Raw genomic sequence first — 15,737 nt, 5'->3', positions numbered from 1 at the left:
CCCTTGGACATGTACTTGACTAATGACTGAATGACTTTGTATAACCTTGACCTTGATCTGAGAAAATCCAAACCTGTGTTTTGCACTTTGTCTCATGATTTACATTTCCGCCAATTAGTTTTAATATTAAACAGAGACAAAATTCTGAAATCATACAAAAAGAATGTTTGACCTTGACCTTGATATGAGGAACCCCATCCTTAGGTTGAGCATATCCTTTTATTATGGTTAACAGTTTTGCAATGTATTTTTAATTCCATTCATCAGTTTAAAAGAAACAGTGCAGGCAATTGCTAATGGACAAACAGACGGACAACCACAGGCATTACATTATCTGAAATTGGTTCACGGGTATAAAAATAAGAAATACTGAAGATTCTCATCCTAATATGCTCTCCATCAAACTCATGAAATAAATATAAACACTCAAAATTTGTTAAACATATTTTTTATTATTTTGTAGAACATCGAAATTTGAATATATTTATCACAATAACATATTCAAGTAAAATAAATAAGTATACAATTATACATACAAAAACATCTCATTATAAAATATCATCAAACATTCTTAGATAATATGGCAACTTTCACATGTAAATACACAAATGTTTTGTGTCACTGAATACAAGTGCAACTAATACTTTTGAAATAAATATAAATCCCATATTACTGAATTGTCAAAGGGAGGTAATTCAATAATTTCGAAAATAACCAAGCGTTAAGTCTTACAGTGTCACCTATTGTATGTAAGTTTAATTATTCATCCGTTTGCTTAAACACATATAACACAGTTTTTCCATTGCACATCACTCCCATTTAAACACATATAAACACAGACATATTATTTCCAAAACACCTGACAGAAAAAAAAAATAACACACATTCTTGGACTGTATCTATGATACAATGTGTTTATAATATTTCTTTAATGAAAGTCAAGGGTTCCAGTCAAGCTGACCCATCAATGCCAGGTTTAGATAATAGACTGTGTTAATGATATATAAGATGCAATGTTTCACATATTAAGATAAAAGAGCCCCAGTCTACATCTAAACATTTGCATGATGATCTGATTATAACTTGTTTAGTTTCTTGTTGTTTGATTATGACATCATAGAAATACCATGGTAACACAGAACAGGAAGTGACAGTGACTAGAATTTTTGTAATACAGGAAATGACATCATTTAAGTTCACCAATGGTACAGTAATGGCAGATGAATCTTTTTAGGCCCTGAAACAAAAACAAAAATGATTAAAATAGTTAATCTCCTTTCAAGTGTGTCTTAAAATATATGATATAAATTATTTTAAGTCCCAGATGAAAGATAACACACATACAACAATAAATAACTTCATGACAGTTAATTGGTATATTTCATGATTAACATATAGAGATTAATCCAATATTACTAAATGGTTTTCTTAAATATTTTGTTCAAACATTATTACCTAATCATAAAGTACTAAAAATTTCAAAATATAGTCAAACAAATCAACTGAATCAGAGGTGTGCTTGACTATTTATATTCTCATGTGCACCATAAAAAAATCCATGTGAAGATATTAAAATAAGTAATCCTGTGAAACCTGTAATCCTATGAAATCATTTAAAGTGTATTTTGATACCTTAATTACAGTAGTAAGTAAAGATAACAAATACAATCAAACCTGCGATTAAGACCAACTCCAAATAATGATCACCATGCAAATTAAGGCCATTTTTGACAACCCTCCTTAATAAGATAATACAGGGTAAAATTCCAAATAAAGACCACTTGTCTTTTTAAGCCACATTCAGTTTCTCCTTAGGGTGGCCTTTGAAGGTTTGACTGTACAATTGTTTTTTTCTCCAGAACGTTTAACTTAATTACAGTATGACCAAAAGAACTTAGCATAGTTAACAATATTGTTGCCTTTAATTAGCAATTTAGACTTATCAAAAAAAGTGAAGCACATGATATTGCTCCTTTTTGTAAAAACAGAAACTTATTTGAACATTTGTAACAAAAAACATTGCATACCTATATTTTACTTAACTGTGTTTCTTTCCCTCTTCTATGCCATGGGATTTTTTAGCTTGAATACTATGTCAATGCTTGGTCACCAGAACAAGGTTATTCATCTTTGTGCCTTAGAGAGCAGCTGGACCCTCAGTTGAACAAACATCATCTGAACCATGGTTTCACATATATCACACTAAATAAATACTGAATATGGCCTTGTTTTTTTTCTCTCTGACCCCTGCACCCCCTTATTTTTTCGATGTTCCAGCTGAGATTTTGCTATTATAGTTTGGAACATTCCATAGTCTAATTAGAAAAGGGGGTGACAGGTGTCAAAAATGTCCATTTTATATCACATCATTAACATATCACTAATTAATTTCACACCATACAATCCCTTGTATTGTCTCCCTCATTAGAGTTTGTATCACTATGGATACCGGAGTCTGTCTGTAAAAGGACTACTTTATTACGAGATCTGTCGAGTGAGTCATTCGGCAGATGGACTGCCATTGTTGATAATCCATGTCTGTGAGGGTCAAGGTCGCGCCTTGTCATTTCTATATTGTCAGTATTTATAACATCTGGTCTATTACTATAATCACGGTTACTGTATGGCAGGGCCATGCCCTTTTTAAATGAGAACGGGATGATTTCCTGATGCGATATTGGAGGCAATGGTCGGGTGAAATCTGCAATAAATAAAGACACAATATTACATTAGTTTTAATGAAAACCCGAAAGTGTAATTACAAATTGGTTAATGTGATTATAATAGTACTGAAATCTGCCCTGGTAATTCATGAATACTAAATTAAGTCAAGTCCAGAAGCTCGTACTTTAACATTTTTTTCACTAAATTTTTATGAAGCTATATCTTTTTATCTTAATGTCATATTTCATAGTCTTTGTAGTTTAAAATAACTACAGTGTAGTTGGACATTACTAAATCGGATGCATCATGATGCTAATTTATATGATGTCATTAAAATCTTTATAAAATTGTAGGGCATTCTACTTTGCTATGCCTGTCAATGTGAAGAACGGGAACTAAATTTCTATCTATATTTCACTCAGTTTTAAACAGTGTGATATGACTTATATCCCACTGATACACTTCAGTATCTCAATGAAAAGCATATGATAAAAACATCTAATAGTCAACAGGAAAGTCGAAAGTATTTCCTTAATATCTGATCGTTAATCTGTTATCAGAAATCTATCTTATATTTAATCTGTTAAAAACATGCCAATTAAAAACTACCGAGACATCCACTTCCTTAGTAAGTAAAAGAAAACAACTTGCATACATAGTTACATTAACATAGGAGCAAAATTAATAGGCATGAAAAATCATAGTAAAAATTATCATACTACTTTTTTGTCAAAACTAAGATTATAATAGTTTCAAAGTTATCAGAGTTTAACTTTCTCATAAACTAGCAAATTAAAGTTACATTAAACCTTCCGTTTGATTTATCCAGTATAATATATACCGGTACATTAATAATGAGATTTTAACTTTTTGGCAAAAGTAGTACTTTGCCAACAATATTAAAGGGCAACAATTACACTTTCACAATTTTTTTTTCACCTTACTACAGAAAGGAGAAATGTGAGCCAGGCCTGGTCTAGTGGTCAAGGTGTCTGACTCTCAACTCTTAGATTATGGGTTCAAGCCCTACTTGAGTCACAACCAGTTTCATTTTACTCCACCGCTGTTTAACTCTAGTGTACTGATTGGAAAATGATTCAAAACTTGCATCAAGATTTCTTGACTATCATGCTTCCAGAAATAATCTTTGAATTGTTTATTTATTTGGTTTTCTGGTTTTTAAGGACAATTTTAACATATTTTTTTGGTCATAATCTCACGAGTCTATCCACCTAACCAGCTTTTTCTGGATATTTAACCAACCAGAAATTACCAATATCTCTGGAAGTGACTGACTGTAATGTTTAAAGTACTTAAAAGAAAGACAACTGAAGATTTGCTGCTGTAAAAGTCCCCAGAGAGATTCAAACCTACAAAGACAGGTTTGAGCCCTGTCCTTATCATTTATTTGAGCAGAGAAACTCTCTATATAGGGTCTTACCCATCATTTTATCCCTCGGTGACTGTGACATGCTTGTATGAATTTCCTCGTCACTTCCTCCCCGCCCACTATCACTGGTGCCAGTATCTCCTGATGTTTCACTGTGGTTATCTTCCACTTTCTTCTGGCCTGGAGACAGGAATGTCAGATTTGGCTGTAAAATATAGTATAATAATATTGATAGAATGATTATAATATTATACAATATTAATTTTAATATCATAATATTGTTTACAATATCATAATATTGATTATAATATCATACAATAGAGAAAACGGAATCTCCGCCCAAAATGCTAAAATTAAAAATGTTGCAGGCTCTGTTTGATTGAGCCTATTCATGGACAGTACTGGAAAGTGCAAGTTACTGCCCACTAGCACGGGCTGAAGAAGAATTCACAATTAAACATGAAAACTGTGAAATTTTGAATTTAGAAACATCTGCAGATAATATTGTTTGTAATAACATATAATTATAAAATAGTGTAAAAATAAATATAATAAATATAATGAAAATGACAAACTGAATGATAATGTTGGTGGTGGTGGTATTGATGATGATGACAACGATGATGATGATGATGATGATGAAATACATTTTTGATCATAGTACATGCATAAAATGAGGCATGGTCAATGTACATAGTTAGTATGTTTTTTTTTTGTTTGTGCTATTTTTTTTTCTATTTAATTATTTACACTTTAATGTAATGAAAGCCTGAAGTTTGTTGAAAAATTCATGATAAACCTTGAAGGAAAAAAAACCCCGGTCTATCCAAGATGTATGGTGAGCGTATGTCATTTACTGCATTAAAGGTTAGCCAATGTAACTTTACTGTACTAAAAGGAAATTTCTTTCAGTCCCAAACATGGTGATATACTTCTTCTTTATTTTTTCCGCAACATTATCATGCCAACAGTTTTTCTTGATATAAAAATTAATTGCTCAATGTAATACATGAATATATAATTTGTTATATTTGAGTGAGGAAACGCGCTCAATATTGCAGGTGTATTCTTAATGAAATAATTTTCATTACTTTTTATTTCTGTTCATAAAAGCAACAGGAGGTCGAATTTTGAAAGTACGAGCAAATTTCATCAAATTATATACACTTTATATTACACAATATAAAATTCTTGACATATGACTTTTCCATTTGATTTCACTCATTTTGTCAATCGCGTCAATAAAATTCACCATTTAGAAAACATATTAACGCGTAAAACTGAATTATTGTAGCCAAATCGTTCTTTTATGGTCGCCAGCTTTTACATTAAAGGGCTAATTTAGTTGCCTAAGACGGAATAAAGACTTCATATTATTGGATACAGAAGCGAATTAAATCATTTTAATAGAAAGCAGCTGGACAGCCATTCTGGTTGTTAAACGTTACAATATAATGTTATATTTTACAACATAATTTTCCATTTCAATCTACGTACAGGATGCTGCATGCATTATTACATTTATGAAGCCCAAAACCCTCTGATGTGGTGACGGATTTTATTCTGTATTCCGATTAATTATTCATTTGCCATTAATAATTTAAACATAAAAAATACCTCTTTTTTCTGGCAAGGATCACATGATAGCTGGTTAGAGAGTTAGAGAAAGACTTGAGCATTCCTTTCTATTAATTTTTTTTTATCAGTAACACAAAACATCACAACCCCTACATCCCCATCACAAAAAAAAGAGTGAAAAAAATCTACTTTTCACCATATTTGAAACTTAATTAGAAATATATTCAGTTGAAATTTTGTAATTTACTTACTCTGATTCTGTTAGTTAGGATTTTTTTTTAAAAATTTAGATGAAGCTTTATATTCTGCTCTTTGTTTTCTTCCTTTTTTCTTAATTCTTGTTTTGTTGGCAGAGTAACAAAATGTTATCATCTTAATAAAAGTATGGTAATTCAAACACCTGAACTATTTAGACCAAACAATTGTATCATGGCTGAGTCACCTATGGTACAGGCTTATAAAACATTTCTTAATTATAGACGTAAGGACATTTTAGACTGATTTACAAACTTCGAGCGAGAGTTTGACCATTAGGTATTTTAAAATGTATTTTATTAACAATAGATTTAGAAAATCGAAAATGCGAGGGAAGTAACCCATACGAAGTTCACGTAATTATCACAATCGTCTTTAGTGAGGACACGTCTTTTATTCGAAACCCATGCCCTATCCCATAAATGTAATGATCGCCACTGATTTAATTGTTTAATGGACAAACGAGGGTCAGTGTCGCAATATTTTACCCATGATTCCTTATTAGGGAAGTGATCATGTGACTCGGTTACAATAAGATCCTACTAATTCACAATGATGAAAAGGACATATATCTTCTCAATGGATTGAACATATTGTATAGAGCCCTGCAGGAGACCATATTTGCGGCACAGTCTACTGACACTTTGACTGTAAATCTAACATAAAACTTGCAAGCCATGACAATTACAAAACTCCATTAAAAACTGAGTACCAGTCCATTGAATTATTGCTCAGACGCAGTCGCAGTCTGTTAAAATCATGGTAGCTAGAAGCTTAATTACTTTTATGGATGTTTGTCAGCAAAGCAATCATAATTTTAAGATGGAAATCATACTGTATTAATTTCATAAAGTGTGTTTCTACTGTGGCACATCTCCAAGCAATGTTTTGCAAGTAAATTTCTGGCAGCATAAAAAAATCACTTTTCAGAAAATTATTTCCAATTTATTCCATAGTCAGCAGATTTTAAATTAATATGAAAGAAAGAAAATGAACAAAACATATGCTATTAAAGATGTATAAAAAGTTCTTTCCTTGTGTCTTTTGTAAACAAACTCATGGAAATCAAATCTAGACAAATAATCAATAAAACTAAACCATGGAATTAAGATTTATAAATTAGAAACATATTTTTGTATATCTTTAGAGGACTTTACCAGAAACTTTAATTACACACTTCAAAGTAAATTACATAATTTATTGAAAATTAATTTCAACATTTATTTAATCATGGAGCATTATTAAAATAACTTATACCAGACACAAGTATGTACATCAAAAGAAAATAAAGGGAGGCGACCCCAGGCTATATATAAATATAAAAGTATAAAAAATTCTTACATATTTGATTTCAAAGATAATTATATACCAATTAACACATTCTGTGATGTCATGATAACTTCTGATTTTTTAACATAGGTGAAATATTTCAATAATGATAATTACATAGTCTTCAGACAGCCATGTTTCCAAGGTGTGAATTACAGGTGTTTTTTTTTAAATAATGCACTATAAGAAGAAAAGAAACACTATTAAGTATTGTTTAGTCTTATGATTATTTAATAATGCAAGAATGAATCCTCAATTATAAATGCCTTCACAAAGTATTGGTCAAAATTGCATACACAGGATAACAATAAACAAAATTACATACTTGAGTATTGCTCAATAATGCCATTGGTCAATACTGCCTTCACAAAGAAATATACCAAAGCATTTCTTAATAATGCCCTCACAAAATATTATAAGACTTAGTATTGCTTAATAATGTCTTAACAGGATACTGGTAGTTATAATAATTATTGCTCAATAATGCCTTAACAGGATAGTATAATTATTGTTCAATAATGCCATCACAGAAAAATGTAACTCAATAATGCCTTCACAGAATAATTATAGCAAAGTATAATTTCATTAATAATGCCTTCACAAGATAGTATAAGACTTAATATTGCTTAATAATAAAATGCCTTAACAGGATAGTATAATTTATAATTGCTCAATAATGCCTTCACAGGATAGAATAAATATTGTTCAATAATGCCTTCACAAGATAGTATAAGACTTAATATTACTTAATAATGCCATAACAGGATGGTATAATTATTGCTTAATAATTCCTTCACAGGATAATATAACTTTTATTTCTACAATAATGCCTTCACATGGTACTGGTAATTGAAAATAAAAAGAGACATGGGAGATATAGAAAAATATATATATAATAATATGTACCCCAGAAAAACAAAGGCAATAACTTTTATCCATGAATTATTAAAACATATGAGATTAATATTTATCAGTTTATTTCTTTCCTGTTGAATAAATAAACAAAAGTAGGATTTTCTAACACTGTGAAAACCAAATGAGAGCATTATTTTTTTGCAGGTTATGTTTACTTTCACTGGTCCCTAGCAGTATAGGTATTACTTATTTATAAATAAAACATGAAATAAAAACACCTTGGCCCTATGATCAATGTCTGTGTCCACTTTATGGCCAGTGGAACATCATGGTCATTTTAAGCTTCATTGAAGATTATGGTCAGTTGATGGGAGTCCTGCCGACCATTTCAAGGGCCGAACACTTTGTAATTATCTATAGATTGAATGGTGCTGTATTTTAACAAGGGTGTCCGCACATTAAACAAGCATCACCTGTCCTGTTCTTTCACCTTAATAACTACAATTAAGTATTATGACCATTTAAGATCACTGCATGCTGCTATTGTTTTCCGCAGACTTGTGCATGACGGAACATATAATGGGCGATATGTGTCGGTACAGGCTTATCTAAAATTGTAATCTGATTGACTTTCATGATTAAATTAATAGGAAATCACTTCGTATACAATAAATGTCTAAACCGTTTCCTATTCCATTTTCACACATCGAGGTTAAAGACGGCATGTGCATGTGTTTCTAGGTATTGTTGTTAATTAGAGACATTGTGGGTACACTTAACAAAATTAGCTATGAAAGTCAGAACAAAGTGCAATAATAGAATATGATTGGTTTCAACACTGTTAAAGTCATCAGGAATTCATTACTCGCCTCGGTCAGTTGACGATAGCTGAATCATAAAAAAGGCGAATCATTTAAGTCTCTGAAGGAATAAATATTGTACGGAAACAAAAGGATGCAAATGAAGAAACCATATGCATTTCCCATTGTATTGACAGGATAAAGCATCAGCGCACTTGGCACAAAGCAAACCGTACAAAAGACTTTTTAACTTGATTTCTTTTTTTCACTAACCGGTAATTACCAAAATTGGAAATGCAAGACAAATTGCAGAAGTGGCAATTTGGTTCAAGTAATTCATAAACGACCAACATAACTAGATTTGCCTCCGAAAAGATGATGTCCCCCTAATGACCACCGCTTTTGTTGAGTTATTTACGATTCTCACTTTCACTCATGCAGTCCTTTATAAGTCAACGGAAATTCGGAAAATCGGAAACTGGAGAAATCAATTTCTGCAAAGCAGATGATAGGTCAATATGGGTTGTCAGACCATAATTCATCAGCAGTACCAATTTGTACAAATTCTGGCAAATATTTACTCTGTAATTCCACAATTCCCCATTAATACTTCCATGCCTAACCAGATAAGACTTGGGTATTTTTACATGATCATGTTTCCATCTACAAAGAATTTACTTTACATGCATTATCACATTTGCAACAACCGGAACCATAATGCAACCGGAACAAAACGCACTTAGAGAAATCTCTATTGTTAGCACACCTAATGAAGTTTCTAAAACGAGTGAATCAATTATCAGGTGATGGGGGAAAAATATAAGTAAGGTTAACTTGGCTCAAACCAACTTATGATATGTGTTTTATCAATTTCCAGGCACGTTTTTTGTAATTTATCGAGTTTATCTTATATTTAACAAGGTACAATTGTACAAAAATTTGGAAACTTACTTCAAAACACGATTCGCTTAATTAACAGTTAATAAAAAACCTATTTGTACAGTGGCATCATACTTAACTGCCCATATGCTGTATTAATCAAGACAGAATTTGTAGAAATTGCAAGAACGATTTCCTCCGAACATTAAATTCTTGTCAAAATGTAACGTTTTTTTCCTCGGCTTCATGAATAATCAAAGGCTATCCTACATGCGCTGGTTAATAACCTAACTCAGTTTTTATTATCTTAATGAAATTGGAACATAAAAAAAACTAGAAATAGTTCAATAAAAGAGAAGTAAAAGCTCTCAAACTGTCCTGTTAAAGTCACAGACATTCAAGGTTACTGCTTGAAATGTTACATACACATCAAATTTGACATGTTACTGTTTATTTCAAATGATAGATTATCTCATATAAAAATTCATATCTGAGAAATTACATATAATTATACCAGGACTTAAAAAATAAATATTAACTATCCAAAAATTCAATATTTAGCAAAAGAATATTTCAATGCCTTATATTGTCAATTATCATGACTAATATTACATTAACTATAAAGTTATCATAACCAATATTTCAATGAATTAGGAAATTATCATTACCAATATTTCAATGAATCAGGATATTATCATAACCAATATTTCAATGACTTATTAAATTATCATAACCAATATTTCAATGACTTCAGAAGTTATCATAACCAATATTTCAATGAATTAGGAAATTATCATAACCAATATTTCAGTGAATTAGGAAATTATCATAACCAGTATTTCAATGAATTAGGAAATTATCATAACCAATATTTCAATGAATTAGGAAATTATCATAACCAATATTTCAATGAATTAGGAAATTATCATTACCAATATTTCAATGAATAAGGAAATTATCATAACCAATATTTCAATGAATTAGGATATTATCATAACCAATATTTCAATGAATCAGGATATTATCATAACCAATATTTCAATGAATTAGGAAATTATCATAACCAATATTTCAATGAATTAGGAAATTATCATAACCAATATTTCAATGAATTAGGAAATTATCATAACCAATATTTCAATGAATTAGGAAACTATCATTACCAATATTTCAATGAATAAGGAAATTATCATAACCAATATTTCAGTGAATTAGGAAATTATCATAACCAGTATTTCAATGAATTAGGAAATTATCATAACCAATATTTCAATGAATAAGGAAATTATCATAACCAATATTTCAATGAATAAGGAAATTATCATAACCAATATTTCAATGAATTAGGAAATTATCATTACCAATATTTCAATGAATAAGGAAATTATCATAACCAATATTTCAATGAATAAGGAAATTATCATAACCAATATTTCAATGAATTAGGATATTATCATAACCAATATTTCAATGTATTAGGATATTATCATAACCAATATTTCAATGAATTAGGAAATTGTCATAACCAATATTTCAATGACTTCAGAAATTATCATAACCCACATTTCAATGATTTAAGAAAGCAATCAATATCTATATAGTCTCAAGGCGGCCATAGTTTTTGTGCTGATCTTTGTCTACATGGTATATAGATACATGTACTGCCCTAATTCTAATAACCGACTTAATTTCACCTTTTTTTTGCTGGACAAATATGTAACATTCTACTGATATATGCTCATAAACTATCAATACTTTCTTCTCCGCTGTTGATCACTACATTATGCTTTAAGATTTATCATCTTGTATAAGTGCTATTTCTCCTAAAATGTTACATAATAAATTTGTAACAATGACATAATGTTATTATTACATAACAAAATACAGTTCGTTTAAATTATTTCCAGTTCCTAAAATATATTCTTTCTGTCATTCAGAACGAATGTCTATATAAATCAGCATTTACACTGTCTATTGGGTGCTGTTCATTTTATATTTTCCGAAAATACGATGTGTTAAAATATAAATTGAGAAAAATGTGGACGTTAGTTTAGTTTGTGAGGTGTGAACTCAGCTGGGTAAAGCACAATCAATTTGACAATGATCTTCACCTAACTTGATAGAATAGACGAGCCCGGCCTCATACAGGTTAGTTACTCGTAATCATACATCATACAACAAAAACTAACACACCTTCTGACCTATATACACATCTTTTTAACAATAGACACCAGTACTATAGTACTGGTTATAGACTGTTACTGGGATGGTATTCACCAAATTACTAATAAGGGAAAAAAGTAAACAAACAGCTGGCTAGCTGATGTTGGTAGAGTCGCTCGGTGCTTAATACTAGTATTATTACAGTATTGACCAAATAACTAATTAGCAAAAAACATGTGTATGTGCCAGCTACTGCCCCATCAGTCTAGCTACAGAATGACATTCTGAGGGTCCTGGGTTTGAATCTCAGCCAGGTTGCCTTTGACTAAGCCATTGAAACATTATCCAATGTAGTTTTATACAATCACAATATGTTCAGTGCTATACAATTGAATTGATACCAGCACACAGACGGACATGAGCAAATAAACAACAATCATACTGGCCAATGCCATGAAGGTCAAGGACAGTAAATTCGAAACACCAGAAAAACCGAAATTAGGTCAATACGCTGAATTATTTTTTTTCCATTCATATTTTTTCTCCTTAAAAGCTCATTTCCTTGCCTACGTTACTGACATTAGAGTGTGGTATAGTAATAAAAAAGTACTGTCAATTTAGCTCAGACCCTAAGGGGAAACTTAGTAGCCAAACACTTCCTTGAACAGTTCACTAACATCAAAATATCATATATCTGGTAATAAATTCACAATCATTTATGTTGCCCCTCAAAATATTCAAAATATTTGGTAAAACACAAATACACAGTTGGACCTAATTTCAAGACCAGAACCAGGAAATGGTAAAAAACAGTCTTTTGAAGACAATTTACATATGATTCTGCAGGAAATTTGTTCAATTAGGAAGACAGAAAAACATTTACAAGCAAAATACAGTGTTAGATTCCATTATGCAGTCACTCAAGTTTGACTGTACATTCTGTTTTCAACTCTAAAATTCCAATGTCCAATAAAAGATATATAATTTACAAAATCTATATTTTTCCCTCTTATTTCCCTCAATGGACCCCCCTCCCACACACCGAAAGAAATAAAACCAAACAAACAAAAATTAAAAAAAAATAATATTGAAATTTGTCTATAAACAAACTTCATGCTGATTTAAAAGCTTATATTTCCTTCCCTTAAAAACCCATCATGCTCAGATGTTTTTATGCTCAGAATCAAATTTCCTTCCTATTCTTGTCATTTATTATTTTTCTAAATTTAAAATATATTTCCTGCTAAGAAGTGAAGTTAATCTTGTGATCAGACAGGAATAAACTTGTGCATGGAGACTTGTGTGGGACTTTTATTTAATAGAGCAATCTTTAATGGTTGTTGTAATCCAAGAGACTACTAGAAATTTAAATAATGCAGCAGTAACCATGAATGTTTTATAAGTTTGTCTGTTGCATTTGTGTATTAATCTCTATTATTACAGGCTTGTTCAATATTATGGCTACGCTTGCAATTCGTTCGCAATTCCTAGTATAGCAAAATTTGTATGAAAGTTTGCTATAATCCCTGTATATATCTATATCAACGTTTACCCTGCCGCAAAACCCAAAATGATAAGTCTTTGCAACCAGTATAGCCGGCCAGGGCCAGGTCAGTGTTTGGTACTCCAATCATGAGCCTGCTGGCAGCACAGATGCTACCCATGCCACCAGTGCAGACCAAGACCAGTCGTCACATCTAAGCCGTCTGATCATAGTCTGCACTGTTTGCTATTCAGTCAGAATAATTATATTCACTATATAGTCCTAACATTGTCCCTGATAAAAATGATGAATGGTTTGGTCCAGATTGAAAGATGAACTAGTCCATTTACAATATTTAGCATAGCAAGGATTACTTAACTCAAAACAGGACCAGTCTGACCAGCTTTTTATTCAGCTTGATGATATCGATTTAAGTCTATTTTTTACATGCACAAAGTCATGCAATCACTAGAATTATGCAAAGTTCACTTGGTGAGGGGGTTATTATTAATTGTACACTTCTTTTTTTTTTAAACTTGTAGGTTTTATAATAAAATTTTTAACTTGTTCCTTTCATATCAGTAAATTTAGTTTTGTTTTTTTTAATAAGTACTAACTGTATTACTACCAATTGCCAAAAGATCTATCCATTGAAGACAGAGATATTTACAAGTCCGGTCTACACATGCAGTTATCTATACAAGGACAGTGTGATCTTACACCATCTAATCTCCGTGTCCCCTCCGTCAACCCAGCGTACTGTACATAATGGTGGGAAAAACTGGCATCTCTAAATCCTAATTATCCTAGTATATTACAACATCTAATCCCCGACCTGGAGACACCAGATGAATATAAAAAACTTTCTGAAATTAACGTTTTACTTCGCATAAATGATCTTTTGAGTTTAATTCCAGTATAATCCTGTATGCTGTAAAAGACGTAGATGAACGGCTGCTAGCATGACTGGTATAAGTTAGTTTAATATGAGACCACATGTTTCGGCACTTAACTTATATCACTTCAGTAATCTAATTGAAATAAAAATGATTATAAAAAAAATATTGTATTTAAAAAGTGTCTTGATGATAAAAGATCAGAATAGTTTTTTTTTATTTTTATACATTTCAACATACGCAAATCATTATTGTATTATTACCCTTACTCTTGTTGCATAAGTTGTTGAAATTGAGCTTGTTCAGGTTAAAAGTGCAAATCTTAGTTAGATTGTGAAATAAGTTCTTACAACATAATGTTTCATATTCTCATCCACTTTTGAGGATCTAGCCTATGCTGTGGATCTAGCCTATGCCGTGGATCTTAGGCCTATGCCGTCTGAAACATAAGGTAGAGGATCCTTGGGACAAAAGGAAAGCTCACACTCTGATCTCTGGTATTTGATAAGTCAGAAAAACACACAGAATGTGCACTGACCAATGAAAATCCTGAGATTCAAGACAGATCTTCGGAAAAAGTACTTGTTGAAAGACCAGTCATTTATTAATTGCTGTATTCCAAGGGCTGTAACTCAACCATTTATTATCTCTATTATCTCGCATTGAATAGAGAATTTTATATAGAGTATATTATACTTAAGCAATCAATTTTGGCAGTTAAAATTCTTTAAAAAGTATGTTTGAAACCCAACAATGGCAGTCAATTTCTATATAAGCTCCATATAAATCTCCATGAAAAGTTTAAAGTTTAACATAAAGAGAGGTTTCAAGTACCAACAAAATTATGATGATTTTTTTTTTGCATGAATATTATATCTACTTGAATTTATTTCTGTAAATGTAAGATCAGATTTTAATGAACTTCTTCTCAGGTAGATTTTTTTTTCTAAATTACCAGTGATAACTTGTATTACCACAGCTATAAATCTCTGAACATTTTTCTATAAATTGTAACTCTATCGCATCTATTATATATTCATATTCTATAACGATTTTCAATAAAAGTCATTAATTGACTACACAAGGTTTTATTCATACTTCAATATTAATTAATACCATCAAACCAATGTTATCAATAAGAAATCAGTACCGTTGCAAGATGATACGGGTAAATAGGAGATTCTTTAAATACGTTTTATGCAAATGAGGTAGCGTGTGTACAAGAAAAATTACGTTTTTTTTAATAAAATGATTAGTTGTATTACTTGAATCAATTAGCTTGTATAGGTTTACCATATTAAAATCTAATCAATTCAAGCTGACTTGTGTTGACAAATATGAAATGTCATATAATAAACAAACAGCTTTGACCCCCAGCCTTATAACATCTATGACCCCGTTCTCATAACTAAAATGTCCAAAGTAAAGAATTTGGTTAAAATTTT

The 15,737-nt window shown here is 30.9% G+C and overlaps 1 protein-coding gene across 3 annotated transcripts in view; it reads right to left on the bottom strand.

The window, feature by feature from the left end:
* Window positions 1-438: 438 nt before the first annotated feature.
* The window catches only part of LOC132746049 (putative protocadherin beta-18), a 102,832-nt gene continuing 87,533 nt past the window's right edge, over window positions 439-15,737 (bottom strand). For all 3 annotated transcript variants that reach the window (XM_060735119.1, XM_060735128.1, XM_060735111.1), the window contains 3 exons: window positions 4,106-4,259; window positions 2,028-2,701; window positions 439-1,237 (listed from right to left, as the gene is read on the bottom strand). In XM_060735119.1, coding sequence (XP_060591102.1) covers window positions 2,391-2,701; window positions 4,106-4,259 — 465 coding nt within the window. In that variant the 3' untranslated portion in view covers window positions 439-1,237; window positions 2,028-2,390. The remainder of the gene's footprint in view (window positions 1,238-2,027; window positions 2,702-4,105; window positions 4,260-15,737) is intronic.

Source organism: Ruditapes philippinarum, unplaced genomic scaffold, assembly GCF_026571515.1.
Source record: "Ruditapes philippinarum isolate M1 unplaced genomic scaffold, ASM2657151v2 ctg5380_1_1_1_1, whole genome shotgun sequence".
In the NCBI taxonomy this organism is placed as follows: domain Eukaryota; kingdom Metazoa; phylum Mollusca; class Bivalvia; order Venerida; family Veneridae; genus Ruditapes; species Ruditapes philippinarum.
The sequence above is the reverse complement of the archived record's forward strand: the minus strand, read 5'-3'. Positions and strand labels throughout refer to the sequence as shown.